General features: G+C 43.5%; 1 protein-coding gene across 3 annotated transcripts; it reads right to left on the reverse strand.

Moving 5' to 3' along the window:
- Positions 1-303: 303 nt before the first annotated feature.
- On the reverse strand, positions 304-22,726 carry kiaa0513 (KIAA0513 ortholog). Of its 3 annotated transcripts, none has more exons than XM_030052816.1 (13): positions 22,597-22,726; positions 15,583-16,200; positions 14,691-14,790; positions 13,831-13,904; positions 13,155-13,225; positions 12,166-12,373; positions 12,024-12,064; positions 11,842-11,914; positions 10,533-10,610; positions 9,984-10,013; positions 5,401-5,481; positions 4,820-4,914; positions 304-3,820 (listed from the first exon to the last, which is right to left on the reverse strand). In XM_030052816.1, exons 2-13 carry the CDS (start codon positions 15,990-15,992, stop codon positions 3,771-3,773), a joined length of 1,311 nt encoding a protein of 436 aa, XP_029908676.1. In that variant the 5' UTR covers positions 15,993-16,200; positions 22,597-22,726; the 3' UTR covers positions 304-3,770. The 3 variants fall into 3 exon arrangements, with proteins under 3 accessions (XP_029908676.1, XP_029908677.1, XP_029908678.1); XM_030052817.1 differs by lacking the exon at positions 22,597-22,726 and adding an exon at positions 16,610-16,760; XM_030052818.1 differs by lacking the exon at positions 9,984-10,013.
- Between the last annotated feature and the right edge of the window lie 201 nt (positions 22,727-22,927).

Here is a 22,927-nt window from a genome sequence, read left to right on the forward strand (position 1 = left end):
ATAGGATCATTACAGTCTACTCTGTTTAACATCTCTTTCCAGCCATGCCCAGAGGAAGACCTTGAGAAAGATTGGTTGGTGTTTTTTTGGCATCTTTTTACTTTGATATTCACCTTGATACTCCCTAGTAATCAATAATGACATTTTACTAATTTCCTACTTTGAGCAAGTGTGCCTGAAATATGTCCATGGGCTCATTTTTCCAAAAATATCATTATTGCCCATCAAAAACCCTTGAAATCCACCTCACACACACACTGACAAACTCACATGCCACGCAGACACATAAACCTATGAAAGAGGTTGACATCAAAAAATTAATTTATTACAGCATCAACAATTTGATCCAACATTACTGATGACAGCACATCCATGCAAAGTGTGATGATTACACAATGAAATAACAGGGACATTATAGATGCCAAACCTTCTTTATTTTCCCCCTGTGGTAACATCTCTGTGTAACACATCTCCAGACCTTTGCACATAGAAAACACACAAGTTATGGTAAAAGATATGCACTTGGTTTGTCCTGTTGGTCAACGTACGTGTCACACAATGAGAACATGGCCACCAAAATCCTCCATGTGTCCCTAGAACATCAAACAACACTTAAGCAGACTTTGTGTTGAGTGATAAGCCGCGTTCACGTGGTATCAAGCTCATTGTGTATTCCTGTTTCCCAGCAGGGAGTGTTTCTGCTTTCAAGATCCAAAACATGAGTGCAGCTGGATTTTGGACGTCTAACTTTGCAAACCTGAAAGTGGGAACCTCCAATGAATCTGATGATGATGTGAACCAAGCATCTGTAGCTGGCTGGCATCATCGTCACAGTGAGAAAATGAGACAGACTGCACAAAAGCAATATCTTGTATCAAAGAAGCAAGACTACTTTCTCTGTTTCCAAAGGAGGTGAAGGTGGTGTGTGTTGGGAGATGGTGTACAGCTAAAAATCATTGGACAGAAGATGAATACATGGTTTTTCACCTCAAGTAGTTCAAAAGTAAACCTGCCTGTATCAGCTGACTTAAAAAAAAATAATAATAATAAAATAAATTTATGAATCAATAATAAAAATAACAAAAAACATTTCCTAAAAGCTCATTCTTTCACTTTGAAGCCTCCTGTCACATAACATGGCATATGCTGAAGTGTTAGCATGAATCTACCAGGGCCACAAGAAGGACTTTGGTGTCTATGTTTCCATAAAATGACCCCCAGGCCAATCTCTAATACAAACTTTGTGCATTCTTTTTGGCCGATGCCAAAGTCAACAGGACCAACCTTTATTTGTGCATGAGACAGACTGCTGCTATGATTGATAAAACAATACCTTCATTTCTCACAGTGTCGAACACAAAGTTTAAATGTAACACCACATGTGCTGTTGGTTCGATCCAGCGACAGACCATGCACTGGCCATGCAGTACACATTTAAAAGTCATCAGTCAAAGCAAAATTATCAGGGGAGGGTGAACATCTAGTGAGACTAAATGTTGAGTCCAAACTCTTGTTCTCACACTGATCTGGAAAGACAATATACAGCGATAAATATTTCAACCACACTGGATAAACCCGTCCAGATGAGGAAGATCTCTCCAAGAGTCCAGACAGAGGCCAGAGGGGTGTACAAGGCATTAACATCAACATGCAACATGGTAAGGCTTAAAGGTCACATCAACGAAACAAAACAAAGCAAAACAAAAAGAGCGGAGGACGGAGTCATGAGTGTCCGGCCGTTCTGTACACAGCCTCAACACAGCGTGGATTACTGAAGGTTTACAAACTGGCTTACATGCAGCGGGAAAACGATACGAGAGACACTCTGCCGTCAAAACAGACGGCCCACTGCTAAACAGCCCCACAGATATCGGAAATAACCTGACAGGAGAATGAACACAGAGAACAACAGCGTCACTCTGCTTCCGAGGAATGGTTTTAGGTTATGTTAAAGGTTATTGCACGACACAATGCAAGCACGCCGACGGACCACTTCAAATGGGAAAAGGGGATATTAGATCATTAGGGCACTTCAAGGTCATAACCACAGTTAGACAAATATGTTCCTTCGGAAATCACGATACACATTTACATTGATCATTTACACTAAGGCAGTTCACTAGCCGATGACACCCACAATTTGCAAACAGTAGTAACACGATAATCTCTGAACATGTGGAGAGTAAAATGTACAGCATTTACAAAATCAATAGGTTGTCACAATAGATTACAACAGACTGTGAGTTCAAACTTGAGTCCAACCTGTCAGGATGTACATTATTCTGGCATGAAAGTCTCTTCATGCCATCACACATCTGTATATTCTTGAAACAGCAAAGGTTGTTTTTTTTTCTCTATCTGTTCCTATGACTCCTCTCAAGCATTGCCTCCAATTGAGAAGTCCTTTGAAGACACAATGCTGCCCCACGGTGGCGGGCTACAGTAATACAATCAGCAGACGTCACCTCACAATTCAGTTGCTAATTTTCCACTTGCTCGATGCATTTGACACATGCAAATATAGGTAGGCATGCATGCACATAGCACTGTAGGTGCTGCAGGATGGGAAACACTACATGGCAGCATAAGGACCAACTTTTTTTTTTTTTTTTTTTTTTTTAAATGCAAGGCTGGCATGTTTAGCCATGCTGCAGGTTCTTAATTGTATACGTATCTACACACACCTACTAGCTCTACAGTTAAATCAAGGACGAATCCATTAATATAGCTATTTCAGAGCACCACTATAAACACAGATACCTCTCTACTGAATTTGCGTGCATAAGAAGTTGTTTCTCTCTGGGGGAGGAGAGGATTAATCTGTGAATCCTGGAAAAAAATGAACATCTACACTTGACCAGGTAATCTATGATGGTGTTCTTTGTAGGTTCAGGTGCAGTTACTTTGTTAGGACTCGGTGGAACAGCTGCGAGCAGCGTCCAAAGATAAAGACAAGGAGTTTCACTAAATGGAAGGCACTTTGGATGGACAGGGAATCTCCAATGATCCCATTGGTATCATAAAATCTCTAATAAAATACATAAAAAAATAATAATACTAGATTATAAAGTGTGTGCCAGGGGAGAAGTTACAAAACAAGGGTTGAAGCAGGTCACTGAAGTGAGCACACAGAAGGAAGACTAGAGAGGAAGGCATGGAGGGACTTACCAAACACAACTGTGTTCACAAATTTATGAGACACAGTTTTTTAAAAATGCTATTGAAAGTATTCAGACTTACCCGACACTATCTGAAATCACCTGAATGCAGGAACCCCCACCTGTCTGGTGCTCCATGCAGATTACAACAAACGCAAAGAATTATTGTACCTACTACGTGACACGGGTCTGATGGTTACCGGTTCAAAGAATATAAGGGATAACGTAATCTTTAGGTGATGCACGTGATGTGTTATGCACAAATCTAGAGCGTGCAACACTATATTCATAATGTATCATGATATCGTCTTTTTGAAGCTGATTACAGATGCTGACCTGGGTACTGGCTGCTTGTGTTGTGTTATTGCTGATTCAGAGCAGGGAGTCAGGGCTGGGTCGGGGTGTGCTACAGCTACGGCACTACAGTCGGGTACTTTGTTTTCCAGCAAACAGCGCCACGCCTGTGGGACACCAGTCAAATGGAGGGTCGGTCACTGTGACATTGAGATGTTGAGACACTGCCAATGTGTGTGTGTGTATGTGTGTGTGTGTGTGTGTGTGCTGTCAGTCCGTCACATTGACACTTTGAAACGAAGCCTGTCGTCCTCAGACTCACTCTGCTGCCATTTTCTCGATGTGGTCGCTCAGCAACTTGTACTGTTCTGCAAAAAAGAAGCCAGACATGTTTATTTTCAAGCTGCACTACACACCAAAAATACTAAGTAAAATAATACAAACATCTGGTTGGTAAACATGAGCATGTTGGGTGCAATTTACTGACTGCACAGGATTTCTGGGAGCTGAAGTTCAGAATTTCATTTACCTTTCACCACCAAGAAGAGCAGCCATTTTGACATAATAGCAGGGTAAACACAGGTGTTACCAATGACATTAATTAAGCTCCAGCTCCATTTAGGCCAAGCCCCACCGATAAAGCCACAAATCAGACTGTGGCTGTTGAAGTGGATGGTTTGCCATAAATTTAATTGAGAAACAGACATTTCAAGAATTCTCTTCCACAAAAACTAGAGAAGTTCATCTTTGTTTAAGACAGAAGCTTTTGCGCCTCCCTGTGGTAAAAATAAAACTTGATTTTTGGAGTTGAACACAGCTGATCTTTTAATGACTTGACAATACTGAAAAAATAATACAAATATCAAGATATATCAATAATGTTGTCCCAATGTATCGTCTTTTCAAACTGAACGTCGTCCCAGGACCTTTTAACTGGGTGCACCAGTCTTTTGATGCAACCAGATGCATTAAAGTAATGCAAACTGTTCTTTCAATAGTTTTTTTAAGGACATTCATTTTATGTGTCACTAATGATCCTTAATGAAGGCTCTGTTCCCTTCAGCTCTAACAGAGCCAGTTTCCTGCTGCTTAACCTTCATTAATGTCATCAGGAACACCTGTTTACCTGCTATTTCATGTCAAAACGGCTGCTGTGAAAAGCGTCTACAAAGTGTCCACTGAAACATTCAATTCCTGCACTACCAAACATTACAAGCATTCCTGCCAGCGTGCACCACTGATATTTAAGACAGCTGGATAATGGAATGGAATAACACAAATACACAACCAACCAGTGTTTTTTTTTTTTTTTGTTTTTTTTTTTTAAACAAAGTGTTTTCAGTTGAATTTTCCAGTTAGGGCTTTACCTTCGTTCAGGTTCCCGATGACGGCCTGCTTCTTCAGGAAGTCATTACAGAGTTTCTTACTGAGCCCAAAAGCCAGCATGTTGTGGGTGAACGTCCTGGAAACACACATCAGGGAGATCATAAAACATGCAGTGCACACTCAGCATCTCGAACTCTTCTAAAAACTGATTTCTCATTTTACCACGTACCAAATGGAATACAGATCAAGACTACTGTGTGATTGTACTTGCTATGTTCTGATCTACTGATATATTTGTGGTTTATCCTTACAAGAACAAACAATTGTGGTTGTATTTAAATTAACAGCCAAATTGAGCCACTGGAGCGTCCTTTAAAGACATGCAGTGACTGCTTAAACTATTCACCTGACTAGTTATTTTGAATTTTGTTTTTTTATGTCAAATCCATGCAAAATACTGTTTTCAATCAAAGCGGTTTACACTGCAGTTATAAACTAGCTGCTTTACAAACTTTTGCTAAACAGCACATTTTGTGAGCAGTAACCTGTTTAGCCACTAGGCGGCCTCCCTCAGCCCCCTGCCTCTATCAGCACACAGACACCATGGTGGCCATTTCCTCACCCCAGCTGACCGAAGGCGATATTCTCATCGATTTTGGAGCTGTCGTCCCTCTCCTCCTGGGTCATGTGACACCACTTCTCCCTGAAAGAGACAGCATGCAGGTGTCAGGCTGTAACACCGAGGCTTCCTTCTGACCCTCAGCCTCACGAGCTAAAGAGCAAGCCAGGGCTGGATATCACACAAACACTGCCTGTCAGTGTGGTGCTGACTTTTGGCAGCGATACTGATGTTGAAGGATAAAGGAGCTGATAAAAGATCACATACTTTGGCTGTTGGATCCAAGGTTTTCAACTAGTTTATCAAAATTTCTGTGGTGAATCAATAAAAAGTGCTTAAAAAAACAAAAGTTTCCACAATACCCATCCCTGTAACTGCTCTTTTATCTAATAGAATGCAAGTGGCAGCAAACAAACAAACAAAAAAGAGTCCATTCATACACATGAAACACATCAAACAATGGCAAAGAGCAAGAGATGCTTCAAACACATGAACCTGCCATCAGCAAAAAAACCTGGACGACAAAACCAAGAAGTGTATTACTCATTCACACATAACCACATAATGAGCAGCTGACAATCAGACATTCAAGTAAAGCATAGTTTTGCACTGTGCATTACTGGAAAAGAAAAAGAAATACTCAAAGAAACTCCTGAAAACAAAACAACAACAACAACAAAAAAAAACATCAGAGGAGGCATCAAGCTTGTGAACTGGTAAAAGATATGGTTAAGTGGATTTAGTTAAGCTGGTTAAAGTGTGGAGGGGTAACACTATAGTCTATTATGAGTAACTGCATCATTAACACCTAATAACTACATATTACACTATAATATCAAGGGTTTATCTTCATCTTTGGAATGTAGAAATTCCAGAAAAACAGAACTACAACTTAGGAAAATGACACGGATTTGCTCTTTGCATATCTGATGAAACAGGAGACAAGCCGGTACAAGAACGCCACAGAACAGCCACACATTCATGCAAACACAAACACTGCACAGGGCTTTCTGCTTCCAGGTAGAGAGAGACGACGTCGCCTCAGTCACTTCCTCATGTGATCTACCGAGCTGTCTTTGAAACGCTACGATGAGGCTGTAGCAGTCAGGGAGGACAAAAAGCAGCAGAGAAAACATGCAGCTGGAGACGGAAAAAAAAAAAAAAACGCAGCTACATGCAAATGGACATGTTGCAGTGAGGAGACGAATGGAGTGAATGTGCAATCGGCTGTGGAGAAGGAGAATCCCTCAGGAGTGCACTGGAGTCTGCTGCATCCCCTCCAGATCCCACATATCACACCAACATGATGCCTACCGGGACATTTAAAATATCAACTGGGAGTATTAACGGTTAAAGGAAGGGACAAAAATATTTCAACAACAAGCCGCATGACAGCACGGTGAGACGGTGGATCCCATCACCGATTAAACAACAACATACAAGCAGACACAAAATGATTAAAAGTCACCAGAAACCAGCGAGGAATGCAGAAAACCCAAAAAGCCATAAAAACAACACGGGGTGTGATTGTGTTTCTGATGGTGCAGCAGATATATAGTCAAATATTTAACCAAAATGTAGTAACCATTTGTAATTACATGCAAAACACTTCAAATTTACAGTTCAAATGATATGGTCATGACAGCCATGCAAATTAATTAATCAATTAAATGAGTAATTAATTAATTAATTAAGCAAGTGATGCACTTTCTAAAGAGCACGGTGGTCAGACTCCCTCCTGAGCGGCGGTCAGCTGGTCGGAGGATTTGACCTGAGAGCCTGGCCTGCCGCTGCTCACTGAGGCACATCTGACAAACTGCACACGAGTCCCAGGGCTACTCGCAGACCTTGAGCCGCCTTCACCCTTTGCCACGACACTGAGCACCCATCTGCTCTGCTCTCAAGTTATCAACCCCCCCCGCACCCCTCCAACAACCACCACGTTTCTACATCTATCAGGTTTTTCAATTTCAGCCTCTCCACTGATTTATTTTTGCTTATTCCCTCTCGTGGCCCCTCCCTCAGTGGACGGCGCTCAGACCGCTGGCGGCCCTCGCAGGCTCTCTGCAAACAGTGGCTGTAAACACCGGCTCTGTGTTTCTAGATGCATGACTTGACCATCTCAACAGAGACGGTCAACAGTGGGCGCTGAATCAACACAGTTCAGTTTTTGAGATAGGATGACTTAGCAAGATTGGATATATTGCAATAGAAAAACATGACCATGCATATCGCTGAGCAGAAGAGTGAATCAGCTTATCAGATACGTTTTTTTTTTTTTTCTGCTGTGGCAAACAGGAATGAGACGGCTCACCCATCACAGTTTCACAAGTATCTGTACTTTGCAATCACATCTTCAAAGTGATGATATTCTAGCAAGTGGTCATTGATTTTTTTACTCAACATAATCACAAACTGTTTATTGTCAATCAAGTTGAATCCTGAGATAAGCATATCGTCCAATTCCTGATAATATCTTTGTTTTTTTTGTTTTTTTTTTTACTGGGAAATGATAATTATCATAACCTTTCTGTAAACACATCTGACCTGTGCACTAGCTGGCATATCAGGTGGAAACGAGGGTAGTAGCAGCTTGTGATGTCATGTTAAAGGACCGTACTGATGTTGTTGCATGTTTTAACCCATTTACTACTCTGCATACATGCTTCACATAACTACTGACCATTTTTCAAACCATACCATACTATTTCACATTTGCAATATGTACTCAATTAGCCAGATTTAAACAAGTAAATATGTTGTCCCCCCACTAAAGGTGCATTCCCACACAATTTGATCAGTACCAAGTGAGGCAGCTGGATGTAAAAAAAAAAAAACCCATATCTTTCCCTTAACATGGTATGAGATGAACAGATAAACAAATAAATGAACTAAACTCAGTCAGCTTTGGTCCAGAATCTGTAGTACAGAGCATAACCAGATGTGTGTGTCTTGTACCACAAGGGACCTTTGAAGAAAGTGAACAAAATAAAATGAAATAAACCGGAAGTGGCCACGGTTTGAGATGAAGCGGCTGTGCCCCAATGAGCTTATAAATTGTTGTCGTGAAAAACTCACTACAACTTTGTGGTGTTATGCTAATCCGTTGGGAAGTTATCTGACTTTTTGTGGCAAGTTTGGTGGAAAACGGAGCATCTGTTTGGAAGCTGAGCCACTGTGAGACAAATGGATGCACACCAGGTGGGGGACAAATGTTCAGTTTTTCCAGGTGAAAAGCCCACCTTAACTCTCTGTTGCTCTGGCTAACATTCATGCTCAAGTTTAGGGATCATGGATGTTTAAATTGAGTTCCTACGGCGATCTTTCCTTAGGCACTATCTTCTGGTGGAGACGCACATTCTGATTTGCTCTGTTTTGAGTGCAGCTGAGAGGAATGCAAGGGGAGGAATGCAGAGAGGAATGCATGCAATCGTTTAATCGGAAAAATGAATTCCACAACAACTTTTTATCTGCCATCAGGGAAATTTTTTAAAGCAAGAGGCAGCCAGACACTCATCATCTTTTTCATGAGGCCCCTGCTTGCTTATTATTTGTCGTTTGGGTTTGGTTTTCTGACCAAATAGCGCAAACCAAACTGGACGTGCAGCAGAAGTCACGCCCCCTGCAGTCACTGTAACCCTGTCAAGTTATACTGAGATCCATGCTACCATTTTTTCTAACACACAGTCCCACCCTGGAGACCTGTCAAAATCATAAAGCTTTCATCAGTTAAAAAACAGTTGTTGTCTCGCTGCAACATAATCGTGATTCCATGATAAAAAAAAAAAAAAAAGAAACCTGCCTCCCTCTTTGCAGGAAGTGGCATTTCGTCTGGCTCGGTGTATTATAACAAAATGACATGACAAAAAGAAACCTCAGTGAGATGTTCACTGTGATAACTGACCTGTCTCAATAAATCAATAGCTTCCTGGACGGTCAGGAAAAATGCTTAAAAAAAAGAATGGTGTGCTTTGAAAAAGAGTTGAGTGAGAACTGTAGTAAATGGACTCAAACAGGCAAAAACAGCAGTATGGTTATGATTAATATCAGTTGCTTTGCTAAATTACCCTGCTGGCTACTTAACTGGCTACCAGAGCTAAATAGCAGCTTGTTTGTTCAGGTGATCTCAGCTGACTGACCTCAAGCCTACAACTCAGATTCGTAAATCAAATGATCAGACTCATCACTTCTATTCAGGCCATGACCATACTGAGTGTGCTAGTGAGCTCCATCGCGTTTTCAGAGCATTTTCCAAAAGGCCACAGTCCACACTGAGGCATTTGAAATCCCTTATCGAGCTCAGGCAGCCACGTATCCTGCATGCAAACTGACCAGCACCCAAACTTTTTTTTTTTTCTTCTAGTCTGGCTGTCATTTGCCTGCAGCTAATTCTTCAGTGGAGCTGCTTGATGGCCCCAGACGTCATTAGGAGGTTTGTGACGCAGTTTGCAAAGCCCTTGCGTCTTTTGGTGATTTATCAGTCCTCATCCCCCGCTTCTCTTCTCTTCCCTTCCTTTGATTAATCTTTGCTTCCTATCTCAGCTTGACAAGTTATTTGAGGGCAGCGGACAAACAGAAGGACAGACCTCTCGTCTTTCTCTTCGTCCTGCGCTCCCCTGCCCGGCAGCAAGGCACAAGGAGACAAAGGGTTAACAGGCAGAAAGGAGGAGAACAACAGCAGCTTATGGAGGAGAGAAGAGAAGAGAAGAGAAGAGAAGAGAAGAGAAGAGAAGAGAAGAGAAGAGAAGTGAAGAGAAGAGAAGAGGCCTTGGGGATCAGCAGATCAACAGCATAGTGAGTTAACCACAAGCATACAGAATGAAAGTGAGTCTTCTCTTTAAGACATTACTGCATCACTATCCTTACTTATTGGACAGACACGGCGACACAGAAAGACACACAAATCAACAGGCCCTTTCTGTCTTAAATTACCTTCACATCCACAATTCGTGTTACGTCATTTTGGTCTTACTTCATGCCATTTTCATTCTGAAGGAGCAGAAATCCTTTAACCCCTTTTTTCAAGTTTACTCATTACTGTTTAAATGATCTACGCTTCATATATTACGTAAACAAACAAAATGATCAATTTATCCTCCACTTCCTCATGCGCCAGTCCATCCATCCCGTCTCACCTTGTGGTTGGTGATCTCTTCTTCCTCTCACAATGGACGGCATCGAAGAAAGCAGCGTTCCAAAACCTTAACGTATGCCTGACAGAGGACAGGGGAGATTATCGGTTATAGGTTTCCTGCCTTTGCATGTTTGGCATCACATCTACAAAATGTATGTACTTGGCCACAACATTTTTCCTCCCTTTTCCTCCAGCCGTTGGTTTCCATTCATTCCACTACGATGGGAAAATGAAACTTTCAGAGACTTCAGACTTTTTCACATTCGTATTTCATCGCCGTAATAAAGTCGTCCACGTTCGTTTTCCTAAAAGCAGCAGCACTGTTGTGTTTTGATGACTTGAAATTGGGCAGAGTGAAACGGTCTCTCTGACAGAAAATTGTCCCAAGACAAACTTTTGCTTTCCACAGCCAATTATGAGTTCAGTGGTTTATAAATGCTGACGACTTTGTTCGTCACAGATGAAGAACATTATAAGGCGGCTGCTTCAACCAAAAGTCCACATTTAAAAATTGAGGGATTTTGTTTATATGTTGTGAAATCGCATGAAACCAGACACTGAAAACTAAAGGTGGGAAAAAAAAATCTGTTTTTAGATGCATCACGATATGGACGTGGGACGAGCTGGCACCGGTGCATAAATGTCAATAATCGATGCTTATAAAATGATTAAAAAACGCGGAACTGAAGTATATTTAGTTACAGGATGCACACAACAGAAAACAATCACGTGAAGATAGCAGAACGAGCTGAAAGAAACATCACACCGGCACCCTCTGCATTAAAAGCGAGTGTTTGGAAACACTCTGGATTTTATGAAGAGGAAGGGACAAAAGACTTGCAGCCATATTTCATTGTGGAGAAATATGCATCGATAATCGCTTTATAATCGCACCGTTTCCCTCATAATCGTAATCAAATCGAATCGTGAGGTGGCCAAAGATCTACTGAAAAGGGTACAGTCCTTTAACACTTGCTGGCTGCTGACAGTCCTGCTGGATGACATGTTTGGCACGGGCTTGTAAATTATGTTAGCGCGCAATGAAATCATTATCGATCACTCTTTCGTGTCAAATGATTAATGTCACTGGTAAGGCCCTGCGCAATTAGTGGGATCATGTCCAGCAAGCCTGCCATCGTTACAAATTAAGCCCCTTCAGGATGACAAATACTCGATTCACCCTGTTAGAGATAATTTTGCATTAAGGAGCAGCTTGCCGTACATTATGCCTGACATAGCCGGAGACTGATTACAGATCATTATGGAATAGAGCCATCTGCACCTTGTGGCCAGCTGTCTCCTCGGCTTACCAGATGGGCTGCTGCTTTAGGTGGGTGTACAGGTACACCTTTTCCCCTTTCTTTTCCTCTGGAGTCTCTGAGACTGGGGAAGAAGACCAAACATGACAGACATCAGGTCCACTCTATTTCTACAGCACCTTTTATATGACCTCTGATGTTACATAACTTGGGATATTCTTAGAGCGCCATACCTGGTGATTTGGGCTTTGTCTCAACAGGACTCTCTCCCTCCCTGGATGGAATGGGGGGTGAGGAGGAAGGGAAGATTCAGACATGAAAAAACAATAACAAAGAAAGGGTCAAAAAGGCGGAGGTAAGGGAGTGCTCTCTCACTCGGGCTTTCGTGCCATCGGGCCCCGCAGCTTGCTCTCCAGGCCTCCGAAAAAGCCTTTGACATCAGTCTTGGAGGTGGTTTTGAGGAGGCGCTCGGCGGCGTCCTTCTTCCCGGAGAGCCAGGAGTTGGCCTTGTTGAGGTAGGAGTCCAGACCAGCGGGCGGACCGCCACGATCCAGCAGCTCCGAGGGAGACGGCTGAGACTTTCCTGGATGAGCGGAGACGAGAGAGTATGAACGTAAGTGAAATGAAATTCTGGCATTGGGTATGGTCACTTCACCACCTCCAGGAAGCGCTGAATCCAAACTTAAGAGTGAAATGCAAACGGTCTCAGAGACAGCCATGAGAAAACTGAACGTGCCAACATTTAAATCTTTTCCCTCCCTCAGCCCTTTGATGGCCTCTGGTGTAAAGCATTAGACGCCTGCCAGGCTGGTAAACATGAGCATGCTGAGTGCAGCTTTCTGACATCACCTTGCAAGATTTTTAGATCAAACTGGAGATCAACATTTTTGCTCTTCCTGCTTGCATAAGCACATCTCCTGCATGCAGCACTGCATGTGGCTTTGGGGTGAAGCTACAGCTGAACCCACAGACCAACCTGCGGCAATCGTCTCTATGAATCAGCACCGACAAATATATTTACCAAAAGCTGCACTGCTCCGGCATCTTCACACATAATCATTATTATCATTACTATTATTATTTCTAATTAAAACTGCATTTAACAAAGCTTAAGTTCAATTAAGAGAACATGGATTTAGACAATAGTGGAATGTAAGACTAAGCAGATACAGTTAGATACAGCAGTGCCTCCATTGTTACCAATATTACAATACGACTTTCCCTGGAGATTTTTCTCTTTTTAAAGCTTAATTATGATAATATAGTCTACGCTTTACATCCTATAAATTGGGCGTAAAAACAGACAATGAAACGTGTGTGTCTGTGTGTGTGTGTGTGTGAATGTCAGATGAGACAGTCCTTACCAATGTAGTAGTATGTGAAGCACATGGTCATGAGGTTCTTGGCTGGGCTGTAGTCGTCCATCTGGTAACATCTGTAAGCCAACACAAGTTCTTTGACAAACACCAAGTCACTGAGCTTGACATCAGTCTCTGTCTTGTCTGTACATAAGCCAGCCGGCTATTGGCACACATCTGGCTTTCCGGCTCTGCTTCTGTCTAGACACTAACACGGTGAAGACACACACCCTTTCTCCAGAGCCCTCTAGACATTATGCAACTGCCTTGAACGCATCAGCTCAATGAAGGAAAATCAAGTTTGTGCTCTGAAATCAAATATGGTTAAAGTTACATATTTTTTATTTGCCAATAACTGTGTCCAGCACTGAAATGAATACGGTCTTGCTGCTTGTCTATGGGAAGACGTTAACCTGAACCAACTGTAATATGATGGATTTCATACAAGTATTTAATGTTTTTTTTGTTTTGACTACTGATTAAAAACAAACAAACAAATCTTTAGTTAGTGTCATTAGCGCCCACACAGTAATAATGGTGCTGGTGGCAGCTTCAGCCCAAAAACATAAGGACTGGCCCTCAACAACCCAATTCGACTGAACCCTGGAGTCAAGTAGGAAATGAGATTGTCAAACTGCGGTGCAGACAAGCAGCAAACAGAACGGGCTCCAGGCAGACTCACTCAAACAGCACGACGGCAAAGGACTGCACCAGCCTGTAGAAGGTGGCTTCGCTCACACACTTGGAGTTGCAGCGCTGCGAACATAATCAAACAGGCATGGTTGCGTTTGTTCAGTCAAGCTAAAAGTATAAAAGAAAAAAAACAAACACTTGAACACTGTTTCTATTTCACAAAAACAAACTAGCTCATGCAAAAAAAAAACACCTTGGTAGACTGGAAAGTGTTTGGGGAATTCAGATAATACCTCAAACTTAAAATAGTATTTGATTTAATTATTATTATGAGAATGTAAACCACTAGAACAACTAATCCCAAAATGAAAATCTTGTTCATTTAACAGGATGGACAGGCCTAAATGCATTTATGAACATGAAGAATTTTCCCCCAAATCTACAAAGCAGACTGGCAGTGGATAAAAGCCTCACTTTACGGATATGGGCTGTGTGTTTCTGAACATGCTATTTGGCTTTAAATCATGGCAGCCGCATGAGTCTGACGGCAGAAAATGTAACTCTGTCCTCAGGCAACCATTCTGAGTACTTGCAGTACCCTTGTTCTATTTTTTCCCAGTTGGTTCTTTAAAGAGCTATAACTGGTGTACTGTAATATACGGCGTTTCAGTGATGGAAATTCAGTGGTGTTGCCCTTTAAGTGCTACACCATCTCCTGCCTCACACCAGTCTTTTAGAATGCATCTACATCTGATAATACACACTATTAAAAAAAAAAATCCGTATTCTTTGTTCAGCATGTTGGGAATAGAGGCGATGTTTCCTCTAAAGGCTGCGTGTCACGTGGCTGGATGGCATTTCCCTCTGACGTCAACAATCTACCATCTCATCACTTCCCCATATATTCACCTGTGCGCTGACATATTTGGCAAACCACTCCCTGCCCTTGCCATTCTCTCCGCTGCACAGCTCTCCAAACCGAGCCTTCTCTTCCTGGTCAAAGTCCTCCCTGTAAAGACAGCGAGGAAAAAAAAACAAAAACTTATTACTGCGTTTATGTACTTATGATTTATTGGACTGATTTTTCAAAAAAAAAAACAAAAAAAAAAACAAAAAAACAGAAATTTATTGCGCTCTACTGAACTTTGGACCCAAGACTGTCAGAGCGTCCGGCAGCAAAACAGGAACTTGATGTTTTAAGAGACTGTCGGCGCTGCAAAAACAGAGCTCACTTTGTAGTTTTAATGAATTGAAAAAAGTTCCAAAAATCTCAAATCTCTGAGTGCAAGCCCAAATTAAAGATCATGCTTCATGTGAAGGTACCAGCGCACAAAAATTATATTGCCAAACACGTTCTAGAGTGAACAAAAACATCCACTTTTTTGTGATGCGTAGGTGTTTACAGGTCAGCTACTTATTTCCATAAATATGATCAGATAGTGAGAAAATCTGCTTTTGCAATTCTGGACACTTATTATATATTCTTCCATCAGTATACTTGAACATGTTAGCAGCTAGAGATGCACATTAATAATGTGCAGAACCACCCATACCCATTTTGCAGACAATGCATATATGCTATGAACCATAATCGAGCAACACATGCTATCCTGTAAATAGGTCAAAGATGCTGATCTTTCGGAGATTTACAGTTGGATGAAGAAAGAATGAACAAAAATTGAAAAGGAGCAATCCGCATGTAGTAGTTTTTCCAGGCAGGTTTACTGTTTTCATATGATTTTCTGATCATTCATCGTGTATTTTAAGTTCACACAGAGGTGCAAAACAAACTTGTCCTTACTTTCCGTGGAAAACCTTCTCTACATAAGCCTTCATGAACTGCCGCCGCTCCACCGTCTCAGCATCTCCATCCTCCCCGCTGTGATTGGACGAGGAAGACGACCGCCGCAGCTCCCACCTATGGGAGGGCGGGTCCATGTCATTCTCGCTGTCCGCCGATTCGGTTGCGTCGCTGTCGTTTTCGCCGGCCTCGCCCCCCTGCTGATGGTGGTGGTGGTGGTGCGGGCTGGGGTTGGTGGGCGCCATGGGCTCTGGCAGCAGGGGCTCCTGGTGGGCCCCCATGGAGGACGCTGCATCCGGGGAAAAAATGTCTGTATCGCCCTGGTGTTGGCCTCCATCGCCCCCGGAGGGCACTGCGGCCTGTGAGGGCATGTCAAAGTCTATGAGGTTATCCACGGCTACGCCCTCCATGCTGGAAAGAACTTTGCTTCCTCGAGCTCTGCTACAGTCTCTCAGAATGAGCGATCAGGTGCCAGGAGCATGAAGGTGGCAGCTGGTGTGGGTGGCAGCTGGAGGTGGCAGTCGAGACGGGCGTCTTTATCTCAGACAGGTGGGAGTTTGGGACTTGGAAGACCCTGCCACCCTCTGGGGGTGCTGATGTGATGCGGACTCAATGCATCTGTGAAAAGAGGAGAGACGAGGAAAATTACCAGCACAGTCGTCTTTCTTATGTCATTAATGCTACACTCGGTAACTTTGCACTTTGGCAACCAACGAGATGCAAGTGTTTGAAACATTTGACCGTCAATGTCCTGATACCCTGCAAGGTGACGTGAATCACTGAAGTTCATCAACCTATCTGGTCTATGAGGCTTCACACCTGCAGCTTTCAAACTGGTGCTGGCTAGTGCCTGTATTAATGAAACGCCTGCAGGCTGATGAAGTGAATGACGGGACTTCTGACAGCAACTGCCACCAGTTGCTATAAGGAAGGAGCGTGCGCTCATTTATAAACATCCTGCAACAAACAGGAAGTTTACATCATTGCCTGAAAGGCCACCAAAGGAAGGAACCTCAAGTCACCAAACCTCAGACAAACTTCACGTCTTGTCTCCATCTTCAGGCTTCAATCAGAAAGTGTCTGCCACAGTACTTCAAAAAGCATTTTATTCCAGGGGTTTTCAACCTTTGTCATGTTCTGGACCCCACGGTCGAATCTCAGTTGACCCTTTGACCCTCACTTGAGGTGATTTTGCTGTCAGGACTCTGAAACGAAAAGATTCTTTGGTTTGTGTTCATTATGAAAATGTCTAGATGTCGTACTTTTCATATAAATTCAAAGAGGTGAGGTTTAAACATAATGTTTAAATAATCAATGCAAGAAAATGACCAGAAAATTAGTTAAAGAAATACCAGAAAATTTTCAAAAACATTTTTGTAATAACAAAAATTAAATTAAAGGTCAGATTTCTTGTCTGCAGTCTAACACTGCTGACTTTCACAGAACTTGCCTCCGACCCTCTGAGGGGCTGCCTGTCCTTCCTGCGGCAGCGTCCTGCCACGCTTTTAGTTTAATGCTGCACTCTGCCTCTCTGTCCTTGAGCTAATCTGCTTTAGCTCCTCTATCACAGGGTGCCGTTTGGTCTTCTGACTGAATACACACAGTTACAGCATTGTAAACCTATCCACACACACACACACACACACAAGGCTGGAACCCCTTGGGCTGATGTTTGGGCTGCAGTTCTGAAGATGGGGCTGTTATATAACGCGATATTGCGAGAGTTCGACTAAAAGTGACATGCACACGCATGCATGTACACAGAGTGTGACAGCAGAGATAAACACACACAGGCATGCACACACAGCATGACAGCAGAGATGAACACACACATATGCACATAGGCACAGAGACCGCAACACAAATATCGAGGAAAGAGGAAGCAGATTTCAGTATGAGGCCGTGTGTGCACTGAGGCTGCGAGGTAAAACGCTCAAACATGCCCGCATCTTGATTTCCGTGATGAGGAAGCACGCCAGGAAAACCGAGCATATGGCACACGGTTCAACAGTCGTGCTGGCAACGCTTGTATGTGATCAGGGTGTGAAACTTCACATGTCAGGCCTTTTCCTCACAGCCTTTATCTGGGGCCGGAGCTCAGGCAGCAGCACAGCCCTCAGTCAGTTTAGGTTCCCTGCTGTGGATGGATGGCCACGGTACAATTACCTGCCGGCGCCTGACGCTGTTGGCCTGATGAATGTGTCCTGTCCTACCAGGACCAGAGCAAAAGGACTCAAACACCCCCACACCTACACACACACACACACAAATGGGAACTTGTGCTCAGTAAATTTCAGCGCTCCTTCTCTCATACCGCACAGGCTGCAGTATTTCTGCTTCCGTGAGCAAAGGGGGAGCAACCCCCCCCCCGCAACACTCAGACACACACATATAAACACACATGCACGGTTAACACCCACCCACACACATTCTCCCTGGAGGGAATGATGTGTGCAGGGGGGGGGAGGAGATGCTGAAAAGCTTGAGTGAGTTGGAGGATCTCTGGTTAAAAGCAGGAGGGGATGGAGAGACATTCAGCTGATATGGGAAAGAGAGAGAGAGAGACACTGACTAATCTTCAGGAGGAGGAGGATCGCCCTACTTCATCACCGACTGCTGGATTCCGAGGCGACATGACAAATTTACTCCCGTTTAACAGATGCCCTTGGTGCTGTTGTTCTTGTTGCGTTTTGCAGCGTCACAGGGCCGATTCTGTACTGTTTGCTCATCTTTCGCGCCCCGGGGCACTTGGCATGATTTACACATGGATGCCAACGGCGTTACGCAACACGCCCTCGTCATATCCCTCCGTCTTGCGCAGAAAATCTTATTCAGCAGAGGAGCGCGACACAAACGTCGCTTGCACAAGACATGAGAAACACACCGGCACACAGAGTCCATCTATCTCTGTCACCCAGCCTGTGGGAAATAATGCAGCAAACACCATGTAATAAATCAGCTGTTCTCTTGCATCAAAATGAATATAATACATTGTAACAGAATATCAATTCAGCATATGGGCAAGGTGCTTTGAAAGCCCTTTTCTCGGTCCACTACCCTCACAAGCTTTCTGAATCGGTGCTTACTCTGACGGAAGGACGGAGCTCGGGACTTTCCTGACCCACAATCTGTGAGCTTCCTTGTGTAACACGAGAGGGCAAGCTGTTCGAAATCCTCATTTTTCTGTCCCCTGGGCCCTTTTGAGTCACCAAACCGAGACCGATACGCCGTTCCGATAGTTCAGACGAACGTGTTCAGAGGCCTGGAAAAAGAGGCCATTGAGCCGCTCCTCCCCGTCTCCGAGGTGACAGTATGTCCTTTCAGTCTCCGAAGTGATAGTGGGTCACCGTGCACTCAGCTCTCCCAGCTGGGGAAAAGAGTCGGACAATGATAAGCAGTGTCCGAGCTGGAGACGAGTGAAGTGGCTGAGGTGCGGGTCATGTGGACTCGTGAATGGCGCGTCCGTGTGGCCCTGCTCGACGCCAGCCTTTCCCGCAGGACTTCGCTGGAGAGTGTTGTGCTGTGCTGTGGAGATACCTGGACGTGATATGAGTCCACACGGTGGTTGAAATATCCTCATTAGCTGCTCCGTGCTCCCCTGGGCTGCTCATCCACAATGCTGCGTTTGTGTCTCTCCATTCACTTCTACAGGTTGGTGAAGCAAAACACTTTCATCACATAAACAAACACAAACAAAGCAGATTGTGCCAATAAAAGTCCTGGTACCCATTTTCTGAGGAAACTAAATGACTCTTTTCTTGTTATTTTCCTTTTTGAACTGGAAAGTAACTGATAACTGACTGAAAGCAACTGATGAGGATATTTCACCACCATGTGGACTCGCATCATGTCCAGGTCACTATACAACCCCGCACTCTACCAAAGGTCAATTTTGCTCTAAGTGGCTGATATCTCTACAAACCCCAACATTACGAGCATTAAACCAAACTCAGGAAAGTACTTGCATGGTTTTATAAACACAAAAACTCAACTTTGGGGAGAAAAAGGCAGGCTTCTCCCTGCGGCCGACAGTCAGTCGAGAGCACAGCTCCCCATGTGCGAGGTCATGTTTTCCTCTCCACATAAAGGCAGTCGTTCCCAGGGGTGGACAGAATAATGGAAACGCTGCATGAAGGACAACTCAGCAATTCAGTCACACTTACAAAAGAAGCTACATGAGCAAGTTATATTAAGTTGAATACAACCTAATATAACTAGCCTATATGTAACTATACAACCCAACACTGAAAAAGCAAAGTTTAGTTTTGCTTTAAGTCTGCAGATCCAAACAAGACCGAGGGTTATTAGAAACAACTGCGCTGTGTCACCTGATTACAACCATTTAAAGGGGCATTACGTTGTCTTTTATCTACGTCTGTCAACACCCAGGAGGACTGGCAACAACACTGACAGGCCTCTGACACAGTGTAATTTTTTCACAATCAAATTTGAAATCCAGAAACGGATCAACAATCCTATCAACCTGCTGCACACGGTCATATATGTGACAGTAAGAGCCTCACAAGCTGGATCTTTCAGCCACTGAGTGCCTTGGAAAAGATATGTAGGCCACCTCAGTTTGGGTCTCGATCACTGTCATGCGTGCCAGAGGAATACATGAACTGCACAACTTCACATTAGTCGCTGTGATGGCGGTGTGACAGGCAGAAGTGGCTGTCTGATGGCAGATAGGCCGGGAGCGCAATCTCAGCCGAGCCTGGCCGCTGCCATGGCCGAAGGAGCTCCACCTCAAAACCCTGCTCTGTTCGCCCCAGAGGACGAGCTCTGCGCCTCAGAGACGGAGAGAAAAATAATGGAGTTAAAACTCTGCATCGCCGTTGTGTGGGAAAGACGAGCAGGAACGAAATGTACATGTAAATGTGCACCACGGGGTTCTTTATCTGTTCATGGAAGTGTAATAACATGGGTTAGCATTTGTCAACCACAAAGCACTAAAATGGCAGGGGTTTGGTTTTCATTCAGTTCTCACTGCAGCCACCCAGACCACACACACACACACAGACAATATGCAATGACACTGTGCAATGTCCATATATGTAGTGTTTAAATCTTTTCTGTAGTCTTTCTTTTATTATTTTTATAAGTTTTACAGTTTGAGGCATTTTATTTTGCTATATTTGGGGTTTTATATTATAGCTTTATGTTTTGCTGTTCTCTCTCTTATTTTATTCTTTTGTCACAAGAAAAAGCACCAAGACACATTCCATGAAAGCAACAAACAAATTCTGCTTCTGATAATATTGTAGATAACCGCAGGCTGCTTTAAATACAAGCACCCACCAAAACATTCATCTTGACAGAGGTCACAAAGAGGTCAAAGGGTACGTCAGGGCAAACTGTGCAATAAAAATCTCATTCTTATTACTTGACTGTGAATGACTAACACACTGGGTCCTTTTGACTCAGCAAAGCCACTCCATTTGTTTTCCATCTTCATCAGACAACACACCTGGACTGATGAGCCTCTGCATTTAAGCCAGGACACTGGTGTGTCTGCCTGAACACGCCTCTGAGCTCAGAGACATTTCACACTTCTCCTCGGTCTTCCATGACATGACGATAGGCAGACACGGCGAAAGATAAATTTACAGGCATGGATGGCCACAAATAGCAGCACAGCCACCACAACTGAACCAGAGGAACAAGCGGGGGAATTGAGTTATGAGCATAAAGCCAAGGAGGAAGCGGCCCTCCATGTGCACCTCCAGATAACATCAACAACAGAGGACTCCGAGGACTCAGAGTGCCAGGCCACAGCACTGGAGTCTAAATAATATTTTCTCAGCCTGACCTCTCCTACACTGGCACTGAATGGGAGAACAGTCAAAAATTCACAAAAGTCTAATTTTATTGAATTAAGATTATTAGTGTAGTATATCCAAATATGTAGAGACTAATATATTGAGTGTTGTGTAAAATGTGTTTATAATAGATATTTTAATTTAATCAAAATACAACTTATTCAGCTCTTCTTTGTATACCTGAACCAAGCCCCTGTTGTCGTCGTTTAAGCTGACATGAAGATTCCACGCCAAAGTGTATTAAAAAAAAAAATCTGTAATACTGCATTGCTTATCAGCAAACTTACGGCGTAGAACAAGACATAACCTGAATCGACAAGAGCCACTCCTCAATTCGGCATACACTAAATATGACGGACTGAGGAAATTTCACAGAAATTCAACTTTTAGCGTTGGTGCGCATCCCTCCGTGCGTCATACCTCAGCGCGTTTTTGGTCAAATACGGCTGTGAGTATAACATCGGGACCAGTGATGAACGTTGAAATTTCGTAGAAACAGACGTGGCTTGTTGGATGGTATTGATGCCGAATTGAAAAGTGGCTATTGAGGATTCAGAAAAGCTCTTTAATTGTAATTTACTTGGAATCTACCTTCACCGTTGAGAAAGGTCACCTCAAACTGCTGGGTTTTTTGAACGGAGCATGGCGCGCTCTCTCTCACAAAGGAAACCCCAGTGATAACGACCGGGTAGAGATAATGAAAAGTTAAAAGCTTGTGAAAAGGCAGATGTAAGGATTCCCGTGGGGTTGGACCGAAGCCTATATTATTCACAAACACATTTAATAAAGTACAGTATCGGTGTGGACGCGGCGGCTGAGGTCCGAGGCAGCGCTAAACAAACAGCAGAAGGCTGACGTTTCCTGTCGCGCTGAGATCTGACATGGGAATGATTAAGACGGGACATTGCAGCCATTTTCAGAAAAAAACGGGGATATCCCGCGTCAGTCACATTTTAATATCTGCAAGTGAAACCAAGTAAACAGCAGAACAATTCAATTCAAATGACTCGTAGGTGTTTCCGAAGCGAAAACATCAGAAAAGGAGGGGAAATAACCCTCTGCTGCAGAATGACAGCTTTAAAATACACCGAAATGCAACGAGAACGCGCTGAAGTTGTGAAAGAACAAGTGCAGCGGGATAATTTCGCTAAATAATAATGATAACAATAATAATAATAACAGCTGTACGTACATGAAGTTGTCCCCGGTTCGCAGCAGACAGGAGAGAGCAGTCCTCAGTCCACACAGTCTGTGCGTCGTTGCTTTTCCTCGGTAGTCCAGAAGCACAAGTGCGCATGCGCGGCCAGGCACTACAGTCACGAACTGAGGGGGGACCCAATGACGTCACGAGCGAAACGGCGAATCAGCGCGAGCCTAGCCGCCGCGCCGATCGTCTTCACAATAAAAGCTTGAAATCCATTTGGCTTCATGCACAAGCCGTTATGCAATGATGTTGTGGTAAATAAATCGATGCGTAAGCTCTGACCTTCAGCTAACACAGACAAAAATCAGCCCTGTTTTCA

This window comes from Myripristis murdjan, chromosome 6 (assembly GCF_902150065.1).
Source record: "Myripristis murdjan chromosome 6, fMyrMur1.1, whole genome shotgun sequence".
Classification (NCBI taxonomy): domain Eukaryota; kingdom Metazoa; phylum Chordata; class Actinopteri; order Holocentriformes; family Holocentridae; genus Myripristis; species Myripristis murdjan.